The sequence below is a fragment of the Miniopterus schreibersii genome (genome assembly GCF_964146895.1).
Source record: "Miniopterus schreibersii genome assembly, chromosome: 16".
NCBI lineage: Eukaryota > Metazoa > Chordata > Mammalia > Chiroptera > Miniopteridae > Miniopterus > Miniopterus schreibersii.
The window spans coordinates 23,318,463-23,343,928 of NC_138116.1; the positions used below are offsets into that span (position 1 = coordinate 23,318,463).

Sequence of the window (25,466 nt, forward strand, 5' to 3'; positions counted from 1 at the left end):
GGAAACTAGCAATGGAGGAGAGAGAACAAGGGGGACAGTGCTGGCCAAAGAATACTGCTTGGGAAGCTAAAGGACTGGGGGTGGGGGGTTCCTTGGAAGAAGAACAATAGTTTCAAGTTACAGGAAAGGGAACATCTGGCCCTGGGAAGGTGGGGGCTGGGGGAACAAGCAGGGCTGAGGAGGGGCCACAGACCCTGCTCTTTCATGGTGGTATATTTTTGTACCCAGGCTGGTCAGCTACGTTATTTTGAAATCCCTCCCCTTTCCCCTACACTAGCTCTCCCCAGTTCCAACCCTGAGTCCGATTTGGAGCCTGGAAGACAAAGCCATGTAAGGTCTGTGGATATCACTGCTATCCCGCATCAGGCCCGCCCCCAAGCCCTGGCCTGCCCCGCCCCCATCCCCAGACTTCCCAGTCCTTCCCACCCTCAGTCTCCTGTGCCTCGGAATACTGGGAACCTAAACCAGAGTCCAGGAGCCCCCAATATAGGAACCAAGAGAGACCCTCTTCTGCTGACCTGAGAATACCCGCCTCCACTCTGGTTCAATCCTCTGTTCCTCTGTTCATGAGACAATGAACCAGAAGACCACCCTGGTGCTCCTCATTCTGGCGGTCATCACCATCTTCGCTTTGGTGTGTGTCTTGCTGGCTGGCAGGGGAGGAGGTGGGGGTGAACCCAGCCTGCCTTCCCACTGCCCCTCCATATCTCCCAGTGCCCAGCACTGGGCACCCCCCGGCCAGAGCCAGCTGTTTGCAGACCTGAGCCCAGAGGAGCTGACGGCTGTGATGAGCTTTCTGACCCAGCAGCTGGGGCCAGGCCTGGTGGATGCAGCCCAGGCCCGCCCCTCAGACAACTGCGTCTTCTCGGTGGAGCTGCAGCTGCCCCCCAAGGCTGCAGCCTTGGCCCACCTGGACAGGGGGAGCCCCCCGCCTGCCCGGGAGGCACTGGCCATCGTCTTCTTTGGCAGACAACCCCAGCCCAACGTGAGCGAGCTGGTGGTGGGACCACTGCCCCACCCCTCCTACATGCGGGATGTGACTGTGGAGCGTCACGGGGGCCCCCTGCCCTATCACCGCCGCCCCGTGCTGCTCCGAGAGTACCTGGACATAGACCAGATGATCTTCGACAGAGAGCTGCCCCAGGCAGCTGGTCTCCTCCACCACTGCTGCTTCTACAAACACCAAGGAAGGAACCTAGTGACGATGACCACAGCTCCCCGGGGTTTGCAATCAGGAGACAGAGCCACTTGGTTTGGCCTGTACTACAACATCTCCGGGGCTGGGTTTTACCTGCACCCTGTGGGGTTGGAGCTGCTTGTAGACCACAAGGCTCTGGACCCTGCCCGCTGGACCATCCAGAAGGTGTTCTTCCAAGGCCGCTACTATGAGAGTCTGGCTCAGCTGGAAGAGCAGTTTGAGGCTGGCCTGGTGAATGTGGTGCTGATCCCAGACAATGGCACAGGTGGGTCCTGGTCCCTGAAATCCCAGGTGCCCCCAGGTCCGGCTCCCCCTCTGCAGTTCCATCCCCAGGGCCCCCGCTTCAGTGTCCAGGGGAGTCGAGTGGCTTCCTCATTGTGGACTTTCTCTTTTGGCCTCGGAGCTTTCAGTGGCCTGAGGATCTTTGACATCTGCTTTCAGGGAGAACGGCTAGCGTATGAGATCAGCCTCCAAGAGGCCTTGACCATCTATGGTGGGAACTCCCCCGCAGCAATGCTGACCCACTATATTGATGGCAGCTTCGGCATGGGCAAGTACTCCACGCCCCTGACCCGTGGGGTGGACTGTCCCTACCTGGCCACCTACGTAGACTGGCATTTCCTTTTGGAGTCCCAAGCCCCCAAGACACTACGAGATGCCTTTTGTGTGTTTGAACAGAACCAGGACCTCCCTCTGAGGCGACACTACTCAGATATACACTCCCATTATTTTGGGGGCCTTACAGAGACAGTGCTGGTCATCAGATCTGTGTCCACCTTGCTCAATTACGACTATTTGTGGGATATGGTCTTCCACCCCAATGGAGCCATAGAAGTCAAATTCCATGCCACTGGCTACATCAGCTCAGCATTCCTCTTTGGTGCTGCCCGAAATTACGGGAACCAGGTTGGAGAGCACACGCTGGGCACCGTCCACACCCACAGCGCCCACTTCAAGGTGGATCTGGATGTAGGAGGTAAGATATCCTGGACGGGAAAAGGATTCCAGAAGAAGGGACTGAAGAGTTGTTTCTATTTGTTTCGGGCTTATGGCAGTTATGCAGGAAAGAAAGATCCGAGAGTGAGTATGTGGTTTTGGAGTTCATGCTTCCTCTTTGGCTGGATATGAGAGAGTTGGATGCTAAATTTTATTTAGCTCATTTGGTTGGGTGCACAGCTGCCACCCTTCCTCCATATGACCTCATCAGAAAATCTTGGGAAATAGCAAATCTCAGGGAGGAGGCAGGATCTGGGCCAACAGGGTCCCCTTTGCCCTCTTTCCTCCTTTGTATTTATATGGGACCCATTTCAGGGAGGCAGCGTTTGTTTTTCAGTTCATTTTGATGTGTCTGGCCTGTGGTGCTGGTGTTCTCTTTTGGAGGATCTGTTTGCATTCTGTCAAGTCCCTGGCACATGCAGGCCAGTCATGGAACACCCCAGGTTGGACATTTCCTAGGGAGACGGGCCCTCCTCCTCCCTGATTTTCCATCTCTCTCTGGACTTATGCGTGAGGGATAGAATGGATACTGTGGAGCATTCCAGATAGTTCCTGGTGGTCACAGAGAGTGCCAAGGAAACATGATGTCTTGGAGTCTATTCTTTTACTTTCCTCCCCCACGTTGAGCTGATCACTAGATTTTTTTCTGTTCTGCCTCTGAAATATCTTAAACTTCTAACTGGGCCCCACAGTCACATCCCTGTTGGCACCAGATCTCTTTCTGCTGCTTCCACTCTTCTCCCTCCCAGATATAGTGTTCACTCTGTGCCTAGAGGGACCTACCAGCCCATGCCAGCCCTGCTCCCTCATGCAGGTCTCGCTTTCCCCATCACCTGGAGTATCCCATTCACAGAAGAGCCTACCAGGCCCTTCCCTTCAGAATGCAGCTGCATCCGGCCTTTCAGATTCTTCCCTGTCCACTGCTTTAGCCACCCTGTCCCTGGACACACACAGCACGAGATAGTCAAGCTTCTTTGCTTTTGCTCATGTTTTGTTCCTGCTATGTCATCTCTGCTGGTAACATCCTGTAAGGTCAGGCTGAAAAGTTGCCCAGGAAGGTCCCTGTTTCCTGCCTACACCTCTATTCCTGTAACCTTGAATCTTGAATGTGTTCCTCTCACGTTGCAGGCCAGTCAGGACATTGCCCTTTGCATCCTCTGTGAGAAAAGGGTAAGGATGATGTTTTGTTCATCTGTGTGTCCCCAGGGCCGATCTTGGGCCTGCCACTAATCAGATAAGTGAATGAATAAATGAAATCATAAATAAATGAAATCCTTGACAAAATATTTTATAGGTCAACAGCTTTGGCTAAAAGATTGGGGATATTTGGAGGAAAGGGAAAGGAAGTAGGGGGCACACTCAGTTCTGGGCTTCTCTTTGGCCTCCAATCTGAAGCCAGGTGGGTGATCAGCCCCTTCTCCCTCTTCCTTCCCTCTTCCTTCCCTCACCCTGGCAGGACTGGAGAACTGGGTCTGGGCTGAGGACATGGTTTTTGTCCCCATGGCGGTCCCCTGGAGCCCTGAACACCAGATGCAGAGGCTGCAGGTGACTCGGAAGCTGCTAGAGACGGAGGAGCAGGCTGCCTTCCCCCTGGGAAGTGCCTCCCCTCGCCACCTGTACCTGGCCAGCAACCACAGCAACAGGTGGGGTCACCCACGGGGCTACCGCATCCAGACGCTCAGTTTTGCTGGAGAGCCGCTGCCCCAGAGCAGCTCCATGGAGAGAGCCTTCAGCTGGGGGAGGTGAGTGGCACCCGGGTGTCAGAGAGGCTGGGGGAGATGAGAGTGAGAAGGGAGCACTGGAGGGGCAACTGGAAACTCAGTTCCAACTGTATGCAAAGTGAGCTCCAGAAAGGTTTCCTGGTTCTCAAAAGGCACAGGGGTGGGCACTGGGTACATCCTGCCTTGGCGGACTAAAGCTCAGGGCCGAGAACTTTTGTCTCTTTCGTATGGGGGAGGGGCCGTGCTGTGACATGGCAGGGGGGTGAAAGGAGGCCCTGGAAAAGCGTTGGATGACTCACCAGGGCGGCCAGTGAATGAGATGGGAAAGCTGAAGTCCACATGCTCAGCTCCCTTCCATCATAATCAGGCAACAGGAGAGGGTTAGTGACCTTAGAGGCCTGACCAGTGCCCCCCTAGGTACCAGCTGGCCGTGACCCAGCGGAAGGAGGAGGAGCCCAGCAGCACCAGCATCTTCAATCAGAACGACCCTTGGGCCCCCACCGTGGACTTCACTGACTTCATCAACAACGAGACCCTTGTTGGAGAGGTCAGCTGATTGAGAGGACCAGCGAGAGGGCTGGGGGCACAAAGATGAGCCCCACCTTCTTTTGGGGAATCCCTGAAAACCACGTGGTCTCCTCAGGGGCAGAGCTGACTCCTGCCTTCTGTGCTTGCGTGGATCTGATCATTACCTCTTGAGGGATTCTTCCCCAACTGGGAGTTCATTTGCAGATGCGGGCTGATCCTCAAGACCCTGCAGCCCTCTAAGTCTCAGCTTTGTGGACTGAGTCCTTTTCAGGCCCCAGGACTCAAGAAGGGCTGGAGGTCACCAGGGAAGACCACATCTCTTGTATCTAGAACCCATTCCTGGTGTGACCACTAAAGGATTAATTTCTGAATGTCAGCCTCTTCTGCCTCCCAAACCCTGATCTTCCCTCCTCCATCCCCCTCCCATCAGTTCTCGTTTGGGAACTCTAGGAGTGAAGGGGAAAGGAGCTGATGTAGCCTGTGGCATCGTCATTCCTCTGGGAGTGGAGAGGCTGATGGAGATGTGACAGAAAATGTCAGAGGCTGGGCCAGGGAGGCAGGTGTTGCTCCCAATATGAATATGAAATTGACTATGCTTTGATTTCTGTACCAATAGTGGAAACGTTTAAAGATTTAAGATCCTTTGAGGATAGGGGGCCTGGCATGGCAAATCCTTACATATGAGGCTACTGTGGGAGGCAGGTGTGTCTTTAGCAAAGCCAGGCCTCATGATCCTCTTCTTTCTCCCCTGCCAGGACTTGGTGGCCTGGGTGACAGCTGGTTTCCTGCACATCCCACATGCAGAGGACATTCCCAACACAGTGACTGTGGGGAATGGTGTGGGCTTCTTCCTCCAACCCTACAACTTCTTTGACCAGGACCCCTCCTCCGATTCTGCTGACTCCATCTATTTCCGGGGGGACCAGGATGCTGGGGCCTGTGAGGTCAACCCCCTGGCTTGCCTCCCCAAGGCTGCTGACTGTGCCCCCGACCTCCCTGCCTTCTCTCATGGGGGCTTCTCTCACAACTAGGTGGTCCCTGAGCTGGGGGATGTGTCCAGGGGCCCCAGGACCAGGGTGTGTGGGGAGGGGGAGCAGTGGGCACTGGGTTGGCAGGCGGGGGCCCTCTTCTCCTTCTTCACATCCTTGAGGTTCCTTCCCCCTCCTTCCCCAAGGTCACCTCCTGACATCTTCCTTTGCTTTCCCTCTTCACTGGGAGCATCCTGAGCCTGTGATGCTGGCGGTGGGGGGACACAGGGGAGACCCAGCTTTGTTGCCACCAGACCTGCTGGGTTTCTAGGAGCTTGCAGTGATAGTTAAGCTTTTTACCAGAAGACTCCCCCCTTTTTTTTCCGGGCTTTTCCAAATATTTTTAGACTGCCTCCAGGTCCCTCCTGGCCTCCCCAGTGCCTGCCTGGGGAGCTGAAGATAGGTCTCTGCAGTGGAGATGGTCCCCTAGAGGCCCCAGGGCAGGGTTTCTGCCAGGCGAGTTCAGGCGTGGACGAGCTGGAAGGCGCTTGTTGGCCCCCGTTCCCTCTCATCCAAGCCCTTTTCTTTCTTCCCCTCTTCCTCTTGCCTACCACCTCCACTTGTTCCTACTTTTTCCTATATTCTGGGATTTCCCTCCCAGCCCTCATTTCTCACCTTCAGCCTCCTCTCCTGGCCCTAGGCCTGTGGAAGTCTCAAAATGCAAGGGACATCTAGTTTGGGAGGACAATCCTTGTCTTTCTCTGTCACATACAGGGGGGTAGGAGTTGTCCCCACCCCAGTCCTGGGCAGGGTGGGTCTCTCTGCCCATTTGTATACCCCTGCCTTGCATTCTCAGCAGAGGATGGTCATGGAGACAGCTGCTGCTCAGGTTAGCATTTTAGGTGATTTTGTGGGTGCAGTGGTAATGAGGAGTGGTCGTTTTGTGCCAGGGCTGTGTGTGACCAGTGACATCTGTCTTCTGCAGCAGCCAACTCCCATGGGAGACTCTGCAGTCTCCCATGGGAGACTGGGTAGGAACCGAGGGTGAGAAGCAGAAATACCCAGGAGCTCCAACGACCAAGTGGGCCAGGGCTATCCAATCACATGCTGGCATCCAAGTGAGCTGGAGCTTAGTGCCTCAGGGAGTCTGGGTTGGGGCGAATATACTAGAAGGGAGGGTCTGGAAAGGACAGGACTGGTTCAATTCCTACAGCCCTACAGTGCAATACTGCACAGCTATAAATGCAATTATATCTCATTGTATACTAATAGTGTGTATGGTGTACTTCCCATTTGTGGTTTAGAAGGGAGGAAAATATAAATATAGATTTGCTTATAAGTGCATATTCAGAAGAAATGGTTGCTTCTGGAACGGGAACCGGGAGGCTGGGGACAGGGGAGGGAGGGGACTTAGCACTGTATACCCTTTTGTACATTTTGAATTTTGAACCATGTGACTATGTTACCCATTCAAATTAAATAATAAATGGACCTAAACAGGATCTGACTTTTGTTTTTTTGTTTTTTAACTGATAAGTCTTTTAGGACAGGTCACGGGTAGCGGAGGGTAAAGGGAGTTAAGGGATGGGCCTCCGGACTTAACTTTTTTAAGTTTTTGAGACCGAGAGAAATGGGCATGGCCTATGGTAACTCCTTTGCCTCCTTTTGCTTGTATATCTTTGAATAAAGTGTTAAACTTCAGTGAGTCTCTCTCGTTCTTTCTCCCACTTTCGCTCTCTGTCTCTCCTAGAAGAGGGCCATGAGAAGCAATGGGGAAGGGTGACTTCTGCCTGCTGGAAGCGCAGGCCAGGCCAGGAGGTCAAGGGCAAGAAAGGGATTTTGGATGCTGCTCAGCTTATGACCAGAGGGAGATCTATCCAGGGAGCTCAGACATCAGCTTCTGCTACCTTCTCTCCTGCCCAAGCCCAAGCCCAAGTTCACCTCAGAGTCAATGGAACAGTGGATGGGGAGGAGTCAGTAGAAACTAGTTCCAAAGGACAGGGGGAAAGATTTCAGTAAGGAGCAGAGAGCCAGGGATGGCTGGATTAATTTACCGCGTGGCCTGGGGTGGAAGCAAGAGTGACAGAGGACAGAAAGACTGAGGACAAGGGAGGCTGAAGACGGAGATGGGAGAGAAAAAGAGATGTCCTGGGCAGATGAGGCTCTGATACTGATTTTATGCTTACTCTTCCTCTGACCTGAATAACTTAAGTTCTTTAAAATGCATATCCTTTTTCTCAGCTGGAGTGGCTCAGTTGGTTGAGCATCATCCTGTGTACGGAAAGGTTGCTGGTTCGATTCCCAGTCAGGGCACATGCCTGGGCTGATATTTCTCTCTCTCTCTCTTTCCCTTCCTCTCTAAGCATGTCCTCAGGTGAAGATTAAAAATAATAATAATAAAATATATATCCTTTTCTTTCTACCTCCTAACTCTCCTTCTTATGGTCAGTTTCCCAATGGTCGGTGCTGGGGGAAATGAATTATAGGAATGCTCCCTCACCCCGGATCTTACTAACTTCAAGCTCATTACCTTGAAACCCATCTCTAGACCAAAGAATGTGAGTGTTCGCCTGAGGTGAGAGTGTGTGTAAATAAGTGCTCACAAGCTTTTATCTGAAAATGTGACTGTAGTTGTGTCTCTCTACATCTCCACCACAGGGATGACACCACCTGTTCCAGGCCTCAATGGACATGTAGATCGCGAGAGTGTCAGCCCAGCTGGGGTCAGGAGGGCTACAGGATCAGCTCTCCCTCCTTCCCTTCCCTGCACACCACCTTCCACCCTGGCAGGACCAGAAAACTGGGTCTGGGCTGAGGACATGGCCTTTGTCCTCATGTATTACCCTGGAGCCCCAATCTAATCTCTTCCTCAGACCACTGAGGCCCACTAGAGTGTTGGCCTCAGACCTTTGGTCAAGTGAATAGTGACTGAGGGTGTCAGGCTCTGAAAGAATAGTGTCCCTAAGGCTGAGAACTTTAGCACTTGGGCCCTAAGAGGAGGTGGACAAGAGGACCCCGGGAGCTTAGATTGGAGGGCATAACTGGGACTTCCCCAGGAATGTAGACACCAGAACCCCCTGTGAGGAGCCTAAGATGTGCTCGCCTGCCTCGCCTGAAGCCCCTGGGAAGGGCTCCAGCTCCCAGTGCAAGAGAAGGATTCCTCTGTGCACCCTGTAAAGATGCATAAAGTGCCCCCTAAGTGCCGGGCACCATGCGAGGCACTAGGATGTATTAGTGAATGAAAGATACAATTTCTGCCCGCAGGAGAAGAGAGGCAAGCCATGGGGCAATTACAGATGAGGACTGTTGGAGGGAAGGTGGGAGCGGGCCAGCGGCAGGCTTCCTGAGGGACCTGATGTCTCAGCTGATCTTGGCAGAGGAGTAGAAGTTGGCGGGGGAGAGGAGGAAGAGCACAAAGAACATCCCAGGCACAGGGAGGAGCATGTCCTTGACCCTCCCCTCTTCTCTCTACGGAGGTCCTCCCTGGGGACTTCAGCCTCCAATACTTTAAGTGCTAGTATTTTTTGTTTTACCCAAATCTATTTTTTCTAGCCTAGAATCTCTCTCCTGTACTCTAGATCCAGAGAGTGAACTTCCCTTTTTCTAGTCATCTATAGTGGGGCTTCCCATGAGAACCTGAAACTCAAACTTAGTTTCTGCCTTGAACTTGCTGCTCTTTGTGTATGTCCTTCTGCTGAAAGGCCCCACCACTCAGCCAGTCACCCAACGGGAAACCTTTGTGTCATCTAAGATGCTGTGCTCTCTCTGCCCACCCGCACCCAATCAGGCACCGAGTCCTGTAAACTCTACCCTTAAACACCTCTCTGTCCTCCATACCACCGGCCTTATCCTGGCCCTTTGCCTCCTGCCTGGTCTCCTCACCTCTGGTTTATTCCACACCCAAGCCAGAGCCATCTCCCTAGAAGGCAGATTGGTACAGAGTGTAACCTGGGTGTACAAGGCGGCCGAGTTGACCACACAGGGCCTTTGAGGCAGCAGTTCCTCTCAGGCGCAGTGTTCCGGGCCCAGTCCTCAGCCTGGGGGCTAGAGGTGGGTTCCAGCTCCCAGGGAGAAACTCATCTTCATTATATTCCCAGAGGCCGGGGCCAAGTTTATTCAAAGAGAAGATCTAGTGGAGGGAGCAGGATGTATAGTTCTGTCTCCTGAATAATTCTGTAAGAGGGACACCTTTCCAACAAGTGTTTAGGGTATTTAACGTGATTCCTGTGAAGACTAGGATGAAACAAAATCTCAGAGGAAACAACTCGACAACTAGACACTTAGGGGAGGTGGTCAGGGTGATGCCTTTTTATACACCAGTTCCCCCACCAGCCAAGGCAAAGGGCTCCCCCCCCCATCATTACCCACCTCCCCACATGAGAGCTTGGTGATACCCCACCAGAGTGAATATTTTGACCTCTACTTGGTAACACTGTTCAGGACAAAAACATTAGCGATCTTAACAGTGACTTTCATGACTTATGAAAGACCCAGACTCAGTTGCCTTGTGGCCAGGGATAGGTAAGCCTTGACATAGGATTCTGCTCTCCCTTATTCTCAAGGTCACAAGGCCCATTGCCAATGTCCTCTCCTTGCCTTAGTTACAGCAGTTCTATTGTTTGTCTTGACTGCAAGAAGCTCTCCAGTTCCTCATTTCCAAACTGCTGCTCAGTCAATGGGAATATTGGGTGTGAATTTCTCCCCCCAACAGTCAGGGGTAGGTATGAAATGTAACGTTTCTCTATCTTTCTATAACAGATAACCAGCTCTGTGCCCTCACTCATCTGGTTGGCAGGAAATTCAATTACAGACATGTTTTGTGGGGGTGTGGGGGTGCTCATTTTTAGGAATAGGGAAGACTGTCATCTGGGACTTTGGGGAATGGTTGGATTAGTCTTCTGCTGACCGCGGCCAATACTACTATGCTCACTTTCCACTGCCCTGAGGCCAGACTTGCCAAGGCAAAATGGGGAGGAGAGGCTGAACCACACCTACTTTCTCCTAGAGCAAAAAGCCTCATTTTCTCCTGTATATTCACCAAAATTTTTTTAAAACATTTTTTAAATTAAAACTATTTAAAATACTGTTTTCGATGAATAGCTTCTGCAGAGTATGCAAACCAGATCAGCAAAAGCAAAACCAGTTCCCATTTTCTTTTTTTTCTTTTTTAAATATATCTTTATTGATTTCAGAGAGAGGAAAGGAGAGGGAGACAGACAGAAATGTCAATGATGAGAGTCATTGATCCGCTACAGCCCGCAACCCGGGCATGTGCCCTGCCGGGAATCGAACCCTGATCGCCTGGATCCTAGGTTGACGCTCAACCGCTGAGCCACGCCCGGCCGGGCCCAGTTCCCATTTTCATTGAGGACAAGTAGGGCTGATCTCCCTGGAGAGGGGGGTTATTTTGTTTAAATTCTGTCCCTGGGGGAAGTGGGGCCCTCCCTTTCTCATGAACCCCATTGGACCTTCTACAGGTTTAAAGAACAAAGAAGAGGAAAACCAGTCGAGTTTCCATATCCAAATAGAGCTGGTTGCATAAATAGTTCTGCATGCTCTGACCTTTCTGAGATTGGCTGACCTAGTTGAAATGCCTGGGTTCTGAGATGTTCGCTGTCTCCCTTGGATGACTGGCTTACTTAAAACACGCACCACGCAAGGCTTCCTGACCTTAGCTCTCCCGCCTGCCCTCCTTCCCATGCCCACTTCACAGCAAACACTCTGACCTCTTGGCCACTCCGGCCTGTGCCAGGCTGTCTCAAGCTTCTGCACCTCTGTACCTCCTCCTGCCTTCGGCTGGAATGTCCTTCCCATTCTCTGCCAGGAGAATGCATTCTGCCTGCGAGCTCAGTCGAGTGTCATTCCTGAGAAGTCTTCCCGGACATGTCCACCTTGGCAAGGATTCTTTCCTAGGCTCAGGAGGGAAGCATGTTCCTCCTCTGGAACTTTCAGTCTCTTCTAGTTCCCCTCAGGACCTGGCTGCCCAGATCCTGGTGGCCTCCTGCGCAGCACCTGGCAGACAATGGAGGTGGCATTGCTCTCTGCGTCTGCGACATTTTAGAGAAAGGTTTCCTGCAGTTAAGGGTTGTTGCTAGGTTATTCCACAGCCAGTTTTCCAGCCCCCTGACCCATCAGTTCTGCTCAAGGTGTGTGTGTGGGGGGGAGGGTCTCTGTTACACTCTGCAGGTCCTGCACCCTCTCCAACTTCCGACTGGCCCCGCACCCTACACACTCCAGTAACTTAGGGTGCTCACAGAGCCTCCACGGTGTTGACCTGTCTCACTCAACCTTCCCGCCTTCAACTCCTCGTGTTCTCAACAGTGCTCTGAAGCATCCCTGGGGCTGCCAGTAGGGTTCTCGTTGGTGCAGGGAGCAGGAGAGTGACTAGGAGCAGAGCCTGGAGGGCGCCACGAACTAATGGAAGGAGTGAGGGAGCCTGGGTGGGGAGGTGTGGGAGGATGAGCTTCACTTACAGCTTTGTAGCAAGGAGAAAGGTTCCATCTGGAGGGTGGACGAAGAGCCCGAAAAACAGTTCCTTTCTGCCCCTGTCACTTCCTCTTTCCTCCCTCCAGGTGTTATCTCTAAAACCAACTCCTCCCCTTTTCCCCCAACCCTGACCCTGAGTGTTTGATTTGGAACAGAGGACAGAGGCTTATGTGGGTCACTTAGAGTCCAGGTTCCTACCATAGTCCCACCTCCCAAGCCTGGCCTGACCCCTGGCTCCCTCTAGCTTTAGCTCCACCTCCACCCAACCCTCTGCCCTTGGCTGATCATCTTCCATGTACCCATCAGGCCTCTTGCCCAGCAGCACCAGCCAGAGACCAGGAACCTCCAGAGACTAAAAGAGGCACCCTGCACCCAGGTCCTTTTTATGATTATCTTTCTATTTCCCATTCTGCATTCCAATTCAAGAGCCTGAAGACAGGGCAGGGGCTTTAGCTATGACTTTCTTCATTATTTTGTCCTTTTGTAGTGTTTTGGTGATAAGTATGGGTGAAGGTGGAGCTGGGACTGAGGAAGGATTTGAGAGGGAATGTAAACCTGGACTGCTTCCCCACTGCCCCTCCATATCTCCCAGTGCCCAGCACTGGGCACCCCCCGGCCAGAGCCAGCTGTTTGCAGACCTGAGCGCAGAGGAGCTGACGGCTGTGATGAGCTTTCTGACCCAGCAGCTGGGGCCAGGCCTGGTGGATGCAGCCCAGGCCCGCCCCTCAGACAACTGCGTCTTCTCGGTGGAGCTGCAGCTGCCCCCCAAGGCTGCAGCCTTGGCCCACCTGGACAGGGGGAGCCCCCCGCCTGCCCGGGAGGCACTGGCCATCGTCTTCTTTGGCAGACAACCCCAGCCCAACGTGAGCGAGCTGGTGGTGGGACCACTGCCCCACCCCTCCTACATGCGGGATGTGACTGTGGAGCGTCACGGGGGCCCCCTGCCCTATCACCGCCGCCCCGTGCTGCTCCGAGAGTACCTGGACATAGACCAGATGATCTTCGACAGAGAGCTGCCCCAGGCAGCTGGTCTCCTCCACCACTGCTGCTTCTACAAACACCAAGGAAGGAACCTAGTGACGATGAACACAGCTCCCCGGGGTTTGCAATCAGGAAACAGAGCCACTTGGTTTGGCCTGTACTACAACATCTCCGGGGCTGGGTTTTACCTGCACCCTGTGGGGTTGGAGCTGCTTGTAGACCACAAGGCTCTGGACCCTGCCCGCTGGACCATCCAGAAGGTGTTCTTCCAAGGCCGCTACTATGAGAGTCTGGCTCAGCTGGAAGAGCAGTTTGAGGCTGGCCTGGTGAATGTGGTGCTGATCCCAGACAATGGCACAGGTGGGTCCTGGTCCCTGAAATCCCAGGTGCCCCCAGGTCCGGCTCCCCCTCTGCAGTTCCATCCCCAGGGCCCCCGCTTCAGTGTCCAGGGGAGTCGAGTGGCCTCCTCATTGTGGACTTTCTCTTTTGGCCTCGGAGCTTTCAGTGGCCCGAGGATCTTTGACATCCGCTTCCAAGGAGAGAGAGTGGCCTATGAAATCAGCGTCCAGGAGGCCCTGACCATCTATGGTGGCAATTCTCCTTCTGCTCTGCGAAGCCGGTACACAGATGGTGGCTTTGGCTTGGGCCACTTCTCTTCACCCCTGACCCGTGGGGTGGACTGTCCCTACCTGGCCACCTACGTAGACTGGCATTTCCTTTTGGAGTCCCAAGCCCCCAAGACACTACGAGATGCCTTTTGTGTGTTTGAACAGAACCAGGGTCTTCCCCTCAGGAGACACCACTCAGACATACACTCCCACTATTTTGGGGGCATTGCAGAGACAGTTCTGGTCATCAGATCTGTGTCTACCATGCTCAACTATGACTATGTGTGGGATATGGTCTTCCACCCCAATGGAGCCATAGAAGTCAAATTGCATGCCACGGGCTACATCAGCTCAACATTTCTCTTTGGTGCTGCCCGAAGTTATGGGAACCAGGTTGGAGAGCACACGCTGGGCACCGTCCACACCCACAGCGCCCACTTCAAGGTGGATCTGGATGTAGGAGGTAAGGCATCCTGGAGGAGGAAAGGATTCCGGAAGAGGGGGCTAACATTTCCGTGCCTAACTTTAAAAATTGTCATTGAAACATTAAAAATGTAATATGAAGTAAATGTGCAAACCACCAGGTCCTTGAGATTTTCACCTTTAGCACGTCAGTTATTATTCCACACTTAAAAAGAATTCTTCCATATTTTAAAACATCTCATCTGCAGTTATAGAATTTATTGTATTGTAAACTATGTATAAATAGGATATATGATAGACTTTAATTTTTTCACATAACATATCATTCACGCAAGCAACATTTACTGAATACATATTTGTGCCAAGCACTAAGCTAACGCAATTTAACAAAAGAAACAACGTCCCTGCTCTCAAGAGGCTTACATTCTAACAGAGAAGAAAACACAGAAAAGACGTTATGTCATTCTCAGTGCATCTTATCTGAGGGTACATGATGTTGATGTTGTCTTATTATCAGCGATGTTGACCTCAAGCACTTAGTTAGGTGATGTCTTCTGGCTTTTTCAATGGTAAATGTTAATGTTTTTTATTTGTATTTAATAAGTATCTTGGGGAAATTATGTTATGCAAATGCCCCATTTCTTTTCAAACTCTTGCCCACTAATTTTAGCATCTATTGGTGGATTTTTTTTTCTGTATCAATTATTACTGTGGTATTTCCCTACTGGTCATTATAAATTTTTCCTGACTCTTTATACATTTATTAATTGAAATTCTCCTTTAGGAAAAGTTATCCTTCCTTTCTCACTCACTTACATATATAATTATTTATTCATACCTGTAAGGATTCATGGATATTTCTTTTGTTCCAGGGCTTGAAACCCAGTCTCCCAGTACTATCATTTATTTTGTTTCTTAAATTGTTCCAGTTTTGGGTATTGGGAGATCTTTGAAGTTGATAACTGTGTCCTTTGGACATGTCTCCATCCTTTTTCCCCCCTTTTTAAAAAAATCATTTTTTAATTTTTTAATTACAGTTGACATACAATATTATATTAGTTTCAGGTATACACCCCAGTGATTAGACATTATATAACATACTTAATGATTATCCCAATAAATCTTGTACCCATCTGACACCATACATAGATAACAGAATATTATTGACTATATTCCCTATGCTGTACTTTACGTCCTTGTGACTATCCTGTAACTATCGATTTGTACTTCTTAATCCCTTCACTTTTCACCCAACCTGCCAACCCCCCTCCCATCTGGCAACGGTCAAAATGTGCTCTGTACGAGTCTGTTTCTGTTCTGCTTGTTCATTTACTTTGTTTTTTAGATTCAATTATTATAGATATGCATTTATTGCCATTTTATTGTTCATATTTTTAATCTTTGTTTTTTCTTCTTCTTCTTAAAGAAGACCCTTTAACATTTCATGTAATACTGGTTTGGTGGTAATGAACTTCTTTAGCTATTTCTTGTCTGGGAAGCTCTTTTTTTAAAAATATATCTTTATTGATTTCAAGGAGAGAGAGAAAGAAACATCAATGATGAGAGAGTCGCCATTGATCTGCTGCCTCTCGCCTGCCCCCCCCCCCGGGGATCAAGCCAGCAACCCGGGCATGTGCCCTGACCCGGAATCGAACCCCGATCTCCTTGATTTTAGGTCGATGCTCAGTGGCTGAGCCACGCCCGCTAGCTAGGAAGCTCGTTATGTGTCCTTCTATTCTAACTGATAGCTTTGCTGGGTAGAGTAATCTTGGTTGTAGGTCCTTACTTTACATCACTTTGAATATTTATTGCCAATCCCTTCTGGCCTTCAAAGTTTCTCTTGAGAAATCAGCTGACAGTCTTATGGGAGCTCCCTTGTAAGTAACTAATTGCTTTTCTCTTGCTGATTTTAAGATTTCCTCTTTGTCTTTAACCTTTGGCATTTTAATTATGATGTGTTTCGATGTGGGACTCTGGGTTTATCTTGTTTGAGACTCTGCACTTCCTGGGCTTGTATGTCTATTTTTTTCACTAGGTTAGGCAAGTTTTCTGTCATTTTTAAAATTCTGTTTGTTTGTTTGTTTGTTTGTTTTTTAATCCTCACCCTAGGATATTTTTCCCAATGCTTTTCAGAGAGAGTGGAGGAGAGAGAGAGAGAAAGAGAGAGAGAGAGAGAGAGAGAAACATCAATGTGAGAGAGACACATCAATTGGTTGCCTTCTGCATGCACCCCTACCAGGGCTGGGGGTTGAGCCTGCAACCCAGGTATGTGCCCTTGGCCAGAACTGAACCCAGGACCCTTCAGTCCGCAGGCCAACACTCTAACCACTGAGTCAAACCATCTAGGGCTGTCATTATTTTTTTTTAATAGGTTTTCAATTTCTTGCTCTCTCTCTTCTTCCAGATCCCCCATGATACGAATGTTGGTTCACTTGAAGTTGTCTTAGAGGCTCCTTACACTATCTTCATTTTGGGGGATTCTTTTTTATTTTACTGTTCTGATTGGGTGTTTTTTACTTCCTTATATTCCAAATTGCTATTTTTCTTCTCAGCTTCATCTACTGTACTTTTGATTCTCTGTAAATTTTTCTTCATTTCAGTTAATATATCCTTCATTTCTGACTGGTTCTTTTTTGTGTTTCCATGTCCCTTTTTATGCTGTTGATATTCTCTCTAAGTTCACCTACTGTTCCCCTAAGTTCATTAAGCATCCTTATAACCTGTGTTTTGAGTTCTACATCTAGTAGATTGCTTGTCTCCATTTTGTTTAGTTGTTTTTCTGGAGTTTTGTTGGATTCTTTAATCTGGAATATGTTTCTTTGTCTCCTCATTTTGGAAACCTCCCTGTGTTTGTTTCTATGTATTACGTCTTCCGGGCTTGGTAGAGTGGCCTAATGTAGTAGGTGTACTGTAGGGTCCAGTGGCACAGCTTCCACGTTCAACAAGCTGAGCACTGTGTGTTGGCTGTGTACACCCTCCTGCTGTAGTTGAGCTTTGATTGCTATTGGCACATCAAAGGAAGGGATTTACCCCCAGGCTGATCAGCTGCAAGGATTGGTTGCAACCACCATGGAGGATTAGATGCAGGGGCCAACCCCAAGAAGCAGTACTTATTTCAGTGGGGCTCTGGTGCCTGCTGAGTCCAACCCTTGAGTCTGTCTCTTGTGGAGGTGGTTGGATAGTGCTACAATGTTGTCTGAAGTTACCCACCAGGTGCACTGGCTCTGGGGACTCCCAGGAAATGCAGGCCAAGGTCAGCCTCTGCCTGTGTTCTGCCCATGGCCACAGGGCATGAGATACAAAACCATCTGCATGTGGCTGTTACTTGTGCTGGGATTGGAGGTACCCAGGAGAGGCCAAGCTATGAACCAGTGCTGGCTGCTGCTAGTGCTGGGGCTGTGGACATTTACTGAGAGGTAAGGGGCATGCCAAGGCCAGATGCTGCTTGCTTGAGAGATTTTAGGAAAGTTTGAGGCATGAACCAAGATAGCCCATTCCTATGAAAAAGCCACTGGAACAGCTTGGGTGGGACTGCAAGTGGTGGGGCAGGGCCTCAGGAAATCACCAGGGCTAGGCGAACACTGATAGTCAGGTTGATGGAGATTCAGATATAGCACCTGCCTGACAGTTCTGTGGGGAAAGGGCTCAGAAAAAGAGTAATGGCTTCTACCAGAATTTGTGTCTGGGAGAAAGTTGCCCCTCCAGTTCTCACCCTGATGCCAGACACGTCAGTTCCTCCCTATATGTCTCTGATGCCTTTCAAGCTGCTACCCCAGTGCTGGAACTCAGAGGGAGTAAGTCCAAGTGAGTCCATGCATGGGCCCTTTAAGAGGAACTGCCTGGGACTCCAGCAGCCTCTGTCTGTCTCAGCTACAATCCCTGCTTGTTTTTACAGCCAGAAGTTATGGGTACTTCTCTTCCTGGCACTGGAATTCTGGAATGGAGGGCCTGTTGTGGGGCTGGGACCCCTCGCTCCTCAAGCGGGACCTCCATAGCCAATTTTTATCCACCACACATGGGTGTGGGACCAGCCTCACACCACACATGGGTGTGGGACCAGCCCAGTCCCTATCTCTGCCCCTCCTACCAGTCTCAATGCTGCTCCTTCTTTATATCCTTAGTTGTAGGACTTCTGTTCAGCTAGATTTCAGGTGGTTCTGAATGATAGTTGCTGTGTAGTTTAGTTGTATTTTTGATGAGGTTGTGGGAGGATTTGAGTATCATGTTTACCTAAGCTGCCATCTTAACTGGAAACCTCCATCCCTTCTTGAGCATTTATTTATTTCCTGGCAGCACAAGATGTTCCAATTTCATCTTGTTTTTTCCTGCTCCACCCCTGGAATCAATCAACCATTTCTCCAAGGAGTTCTGGTTCCTTCTGTTGAAGAGCAGTATTTAGAAACCATGATCTGGGTCCCAAGTGTGCTCACTATAACTGGAATCTCATTGCTTTTAGGCTCTCTCATTAGACTTAGCCAGAAAATATATGTGTATTCTAACTGACACACACACATCTCTTTTTATCTCTGCATTTAAGCAACAACAACTCTTTTTTTATTTAAAAGTTTTTATTTTTTAATTACATTTTACATGCACTATTACTTTGTAATAGTTTGAGGTCTGTAGTATATTGGTTCAAATCCTTTACAAAGTGATCCCCCTGATATTTCCAGTGCCAACCTGGCACTGTGCTTAGTTATTACAATATTATTGACTGTATTCCCTATGCTATACTTTACATCCTTGTGACTATTTTGTATCTGCCAATTTGTACTTTTAAAAAATATATATATCATTGATTTCAGAAAGAAGAAGGGAGCGGGAGAGAGAGAGATAGAAACATCAGTGATGAGAGAGTCATTGATTGGCTGCTTCCTGCACACCCCCAACTGGAGATTGAGCCCACAACCCTGCATGTGCCCTCACTGGGAATCAAACCTCGATCTCCTGGATCCTTGGTTGATGCTCAACCACTGAACCATGCCTGGCTGGGCCAATTTGTACTCTGTAATCCCTTCATCTTTTTTATCCAGTCCCCTAACCCCCAACCCCTCTGAAGTATTAGCTATTGTTGTTATTATTATTATCAGCATGAGCCTGCTTATGTGAATGTACCAGAAATAACTCTTGGTCTTTAATTGTCACCTATGGGTATGGACTAGAAGCAGTGAATCCACAAGAGGAAACTGAAGATTTGCTTAATCAGTCTCTATTCTCTTCTGGTCTTGGAAGATATGAAGGAAGCTTCTGGCATGTTTTGGTTGCCTGCTCTTGGGTCTCAGATCATTTAAGTTGACTCCTAATATGGGATCTAGTTTGACTAATAGATCATTCAAAATTCCAAAATTCAGACTGCCTTTGGCCCTACTCTTAATTTCTTGCCAAATCTCAAACTATGGGAAACACCTCTAAGCTCCAGCAGCATTAGGCTCACGTGTCTGTTGCCCATGTGTGGTGGAGCCACTCTGTGTTGGTTTCCTCCATGTGCTGATGTGTAGACAGTGGAGCCAAACTAAGACCTGGGTGCCCAGCACTGCCACAGTATTAACCATGTGCCTTTGGTGACAAGCCAGGACATGCTATTTAAATTCTCTAAGCCTCAGTTGTCCTATCTATAAAATGGGGACAATTGTAGTTCCTCCTTCACCAGGCTGTTTTACAAGTAAGTCATCAATACAGGTAAAGCACTCAGTGAGCTGCGTGTGCACAGTGCCTTCAGGCTCAATAAGTGTGAGCTACAGCTGTTATTATTGTCATGATAAGGCAGTTCTGATGATGCCATAAGGCTTCAGATATGAGGCGCAAATCCCTTCCTCAGGTCAGAAAGATCTGCACATTGCCTGCTCGGCTGCTCCAACCTCAGGTAAACCACCTTTCCTTGCAGCCTCTCAGAGGAAGGTCAGGGGAGGCCCAGTCACAAGGCATCTGGGATTGTGACCAGAGATGACATCAGGGAGAAAGACTTCCAGATCTCTAGATCAGGGATATCTTGGGGAGAAGGAAGGGAAGTAGAGGGTGCACTCAGCTCTGGGCTTCTCTTTGGCCCCCAGTCTGAAGCCAGGTGAGTAATCAGGTCTCCCTCCCATCCGTCCTCCCTCCTCCTTCCCTCACCCTGGCAGGACTGGAGAACTGGGTCTGGGCTGAGGACATGGTCTTTGTCCCCATGGCGGTCCCCTGGAGCCCTGAACACCAGATGCAGAGGCTGCAGGTGACTCGGAAGCTGCTAGAGACGGAGGAGCAGGCTGCCTTCCCCCTGGGAAGTGCCTCCCCTCGCCACCTGTACCTGGCCAGCAACCACAGCAACAGGTGGGGTCACCCACGGGGCTACCGCATCCAGACGCTCAGTTTGGCTGGAGAGCCGCTGCCCCAGAGCAGCTCCATGGAGAGAGCCTTCAGCTGGGGGAGGTGAGTGATGGGTGTCAGAGAGGCTGGGGGGATGGGCTGTAAGAAGGGCCCCAGGTTGCTGGGAACCCAGGTTCTCTCACCTCCTGCGGGTGTGCATGCACACTCATACACACACACACAGTCCTGTGGGCACAATCTTCATCTGTTTAAAAGAAGGCCTGCTGAATGGATGTATGAACGGAGAGATACATGTGGAATCAAATACAATAAAATGTTAAAGGTAGAATCTGGGTTGTGGGTATATGCGTGTTCACTACACTATTCTTTCAACTTTAAAAGTTCACAATAAGGGTTGGAGGAAAAAACAGATTAAGAGAGGAACACAGAGCCCTGGCTGGTTTGGCTCAGTGGTTAGAGCGTTGGCCCGCAGACTGAAGGGTCCCAGGTTTGATTCCTGCCAAGGGCGTGTCTCTTGGTTGCAGGCTCCATTCCCGGCCCCAGTAAAGACATGTGCAAGAGGCAACCAACCGGTGTCTCTCTCTCATATTGTTTCTCTCTCTTTCTTTCTCTCTCTCCCTTCCATGCTCTGAAAAGCAATGGGGGGAAAAAAAAAATATATATATATATATATATATATATATATATATATATATATATATATATATATCTCCTTGGGTGAGAATTTTAGAAAGAGAGAGAGAGAGAGGAACACAGATCCGAGGGAGTGTTCCCTAAAATCCAGGCATTTGAGATACTGAAACTGGCCTAAAATGGAATCAGTCCTTGTCCATGCATCCAGGGCCCAGGCACTGATCTAGGTGGATGTAGGAATGACATTAGGATCTGAAGTCTGAACAATGGGCTGGTTGATGTTTGAGATACAGGATGCTGAACAAATGTGGGAATTCTATGGGAGAGGCGGAGGGGAGAATGGGAAGTGAACAGAGAAAAATGAAGAGGCTCTCTGCCCGAGACCTTCGTGCCTATTTTTCCTCTCTGTTCCCTCTTCAGTGCAGCTTCAAATAGTAGGATGGCCTTGTAGGACTAACCCAGATCTCCTGCAGGTACCAGCTGGTCGTGACCCAGAGGAAGGAGGAGGAGCCGAGCAGCACCAGCATCTACAACCTGAACGACCCTTGGACACCCACCGTGGACTTCACCGACTTCATCAACAACGAGACACTTGCCGGGCAGGTTAGTTTGGGGAGGCGGAGGGACAGGGATGAGCCACTTCACTCTCTTCACTCCAGGGTCTTTAGAACCCACTAAGAAATAAAGCATCACGATTTCACATTTTTCCTGGGTTAGTAAGCTGAAGCCTTACATCCCAGCCTACTGTGGGAGGCAGGTGTGTCTTTAGCAAAGCCAGGCCTCACGATGCTCTTCTTTCTCCCCTGCCAGGACTTGGTGGCCTGGGTGACAGCTGGTTTCCTGCACATCCCACATGCAGAGGACATTCCCAACACAGTGACTGTGGGGAATGGTGTGGGCTTCTTCCTCCGACCCTACAACTTCTTTGACCAGGACCCTTCCTCCGATTCTGCTGACTCCATCTATTTCCGGGGGGACCAGGATGCTGGGGCCTGTGAGGTCAACCCCCTGGCTTGCCTCCCCAAGGCTGCTGACTGTGCCCCCGACCTCCCTGCCTTCTCTCATGGGGGCTTCTCTCACAATTAGGCAGTCCCCAGGCTGGGGGATGTGTCCAGGGGCCCCAGGACCAGGGTGTGTGGGGAGGGGGAGCAGTGGGCACTGGGCTAGGAAGCCTGCTGTCACACTAAGATCCTCTCCTCCCCTGCCCCCAAGATCCTCTCTCCCATCACCCTTCTTTGCATCCCTCTCCTTACTGGAAGCATCCTGAGCCTGTGATGCCTAACAGAGCAGGGACTCAGCTTTGTTGACCCTAGACCTGCCAGGTTTCTGTCCCAGAGAGGAGAGGAATGGCCAGCTGGAGCTGAACTGATGGCCAAGCTTTTCCCCAGAAGACTTTTGTTTTTTTCTAATCTTATTTTTTGCAATGAGATATCATTCACACACCATACAATTTACCCTTTTAACATGTCTAATTTAGTGGGTTTTAGTATATTCATAAAGTTGTACAACCATCGCCACTAACTCCAGAACATTTTTCATCGCCCCAGAAAGAAACCCCATACCTGTTAGCAGTCACTTCCTATTTCCCTTTAACCCCTTCCCAGCTCTAGGCAACCACCAAGCTTTCTGTCACTATAGATTTGCCTATATTCTGGACATTTTATAGAAATAGATCTGTATGACATGTGATCTTTTGTGATTGGCTTTTTTCAGCATAATATTTTTGAGGTGCATCCATTTTGTAGCATGAAACGGGACTTCATTCCTTTAGGGCCAAAGACTATTCCATTGTATGAATGTCTCCACATTTTGTTTACCCGTTCATCAGCTGAAGGACGTTTGGATTGTTTCCACGTTTTGGTTATTATGGATAATGCTGCTGTGAACATTCATGTACAAGTTTTCATGTGGATGCATGTTTTCACTTCTCTTGGGTGTAAACCTGGGAGTGGAATTGCTGGGTCATTTTCCAAAGTGACTGCACCATTTTTTCTTTTTATTGTGGTAAAACATACATGACATAAAATTGACCAGTGGGCCATTTTTAAATGTACAGGTCAATGGCATTAAGTACATTCAGAGGCTTTCTTGGACCTGCTCAGCATGAAGATGAGGCCTCTAAAGACCAACTGTTTTCTCAAGCCCCAGGGTCGGGCCCCTTCCTAGCCTGTGTCGCAGCTCTTGGGAAGGTGCTTCTCCGTCTTGGTTCCCTGTCATCCTAGCACATTCTTCCTCTGCTGTTTCTCTCTCCTCTTCCTCTTGCTCCCTCAGCCTCTACTCCCTCTTCTTCCCTCTGCGATCCTGGGGGGATGTCCCTGCTGCTTCAGGTCCTGAAATTTCCCCCATCCCTCAATTCCAGCTTCCTCCTCTGTCCCTGGGCTGGGGAAGCCTTGGACATGCAGGGGGCTGTCTTGTGGGAGAGAAAGGCAATTCCTGTTGTCTCTTTGTGGGAGACATTTGTCTCTGGACAGCTCTCTTCATGTCTTTCTGTCTCGCTGTCTGAACAAAAATGTTCCTCCTATCACCTCACTGTCTGTCTATACCGCCAAATAATCTTCCGAGTTCCTGCCATTGACATAGACTATGTGGAATATGCTTTTGAGAAGGGGTGGGATGGTCAAGTGAAAAGAGCAGTTTAGGGAGTTTTGTAGGTGAAATATTAAGGATCACCTGTTCCCAGGGCCATGAGTGACAGTGGCCTCCATTACTGTGTAGCAGTCAGCATAGATGACCAGAATATCACTGAGTGTAGGAACCAAAAAGTCTTGGGAACTCAGGCAACCAGGCCAGAGCTGCCTGATCGGGGTGGGCATGCATATGAGCCAGGAGCATCCCTGTAAGTATCAGCCTAACCTGGTCAGGTAACAGGCTCCAGGACCTCACATCCCTGCTGCTCCTCCTGGGGTGTGGACTTTGGATGGAAATAAATAAGAACTGGGATATTTTCCAGAAATATCCCAGGAGTAAGGTAGGGAGGAGGTAGGGCTCAAAGAGCAAGCTTTCCCCGGTGCCTCCAGAGGCCAGAGAAACCCATACGTTATGCAGTGTCCACAGCTGTTTCTACAGCTTGTCCACTTCCCTCGGTGTCTTTTCTAGAAGAGGAGGCCATGAGGTCAGGAAGAGAGGGGGCTCCTTCCCCAGTTGGAAACCCAGGCCACTGACCCAGCTGCAGGGGAGGGCGCTCACTGGGCAGACCCTGGCAAGAAGTTCAGGGCACAGAGATGTGGGTCCAACCAGCTTGTGACCAGAGGGCAATGGCAAATTGGGAGCTCAGATGCCAAGGAAGTCCTGTGGGTCCCTCAAGAGCTTCCTGGACCCCAGGCTCCACTAGGTGAGCTGGAAAGGAACTGAGTTCTGGCAAAGGGGCCTTCATACAAAGATAAATACTGTGGGGACCACAGTCATGATTCAAGAATCACAGCAGGATATGGTGAAAGGGTTCTGGTGGGAAAGGGTTAAGGCAGGGCTGGTTTGCTATTGCTGGCTCTTCTTTCCATTTTGCTTTTCAGTTCCGTGATTTAGTGTCTCTTTACCGCCTCAGCCCAAATAAATATCAATATTTTGACTCTCTTGTGTTTTCTTATTTAAAGAAATTTGGACCATGATGGATGAAAATGCTCTCATTTTGCCCCCAAAACAAGCACTGTGGAGGAGCCAAGGGTGTGTCTCTTGGCCGCTCGACCTCTGCTTCTCCAGGTGCAGGAACGGGGAGGGAGGACCTGTGACTCTGCTGCTGTCCCCACCTGCTGACCCACAAGGGTGCGATGGGGCTCCCCACTGGGGCCAGAGAGCACAGCTCGAGCCACCTCAAGGGAGTGTGTGCACAGAGAACCCCATTGAAGGGTTCTGGGATCATAGCCTTCCAGCCACAAGAAAGGAGCAACCAGACCCTGAGGAATGCAGCCCAGAGAAATCCAAAGGGTCAGAACAGCATAAGTTCTAGAATGAACCTAGCAAGTGACAGGGAACCTTAGGAATGCAGGCCCTCCGGGAAACCTTGGCCCTACACATCCCACTGAAGGGACCTCAAACCCTCCCCCCAGCACACACAGTGTCGGTGTGAGCTCCCTGGCCTGGTCTCTTAGTGTGCCGGCCTGTGGCTGATGGGTGGCTGTGCTTGCTCCACTCAGGCTCGGGTGGGTGTCTGCATCTTCCATAGCATTCCTCCTCACCACATCTGGATCCTACGAAGGGAAACAGATTATAGCATTCTCAGTGTGGCTTGAGTCTCAGACACCTTCCCACTGCATGTTTCCCTTACTCCTTGACCTATGCCCATGGGCCAGAATATGATGGGGGCTCCCCCTTTCTTGAGGACCCTCAAGGAACATGATGTCTCAGTCTCCCCACTTCTTCCATTGAAATGGAGCCAGTATGGTGGAGGCTCTGCTGGGCTAGCTGATTTTCATCCATTGCTTCATTTATTTCTCACAACCTTAAGAAGCAGATAATATTTTTCCCATTTCACAGATGAGGAAACTAATATTCACAGGGATTAGGTAACTTCCCCAAGTCACCTGACTGTTAAGTGGCGGAGCTGGGATTACACCAGGTCTTTGTGGAATTATGCCTGACTGCCTTCCCCGTACCACTGCTCTTCACTGACTAGCAGTCCTGGTTA

General features: G+C 50.0%; 2 protein-coding genes across 2 annotated transcripts; both read left to right on the forward strand.

Annotated features, from left to right (window-relative positions):
- The first annotated feature begins 392 nt into the window (after nucleotides 1-392).
- Nucleotides 393-7,112, forward strand: AOC3 (amine oxidase copper containing 3). The gene is made up of 4 exons (XM_081161357.1): nucleotides 393-2,174; nucleotides 3,651-3,936; nucleotides 4,333-4,462; nucleotides 5,199-7,112. The coding sequence occupies exons 1-4, from the start codon at nucleotides 575-577 to the stop codon at nucleotides 5,472-5,474; spliced, it is 2,292 nt and encodes a 763-aa protein (XP_081017483.1). The 5' UTR covers nucleotides 393-574; the 3' UTR covers nucleotides 5,475-7,112.
- A 5,007-nt stretch (nucleotides 7,113-12,119) lies between these two features.
- Nucleotides 12,120-22,972, forward strand: LOC308568549 (amine oxidase [copper-containing] 3-like). The gene is made up of 4 exons (XM_081161597.1): nucleotides 12,120-13,949; nucleotides 20,029-20,314; nucleotides 21,319-21,448; nucleotides 21,656-22,972. Exons 1-4 carry the CDS (start codon nucleotides 12,353-12,355, stop codon nucleotides 21,929-21,931), a joined length of 2,289 nt encoding a protein of 762 aa, XP_081017723.1. The 5' UTR covers nucleotides 12,120-12,352; the 3' UTR covers nucleotides 21,932-22,972.
- The last annotated feature ends 2,494 nt before the right edge of the window (nucleotides 22,973-25,466 follow it).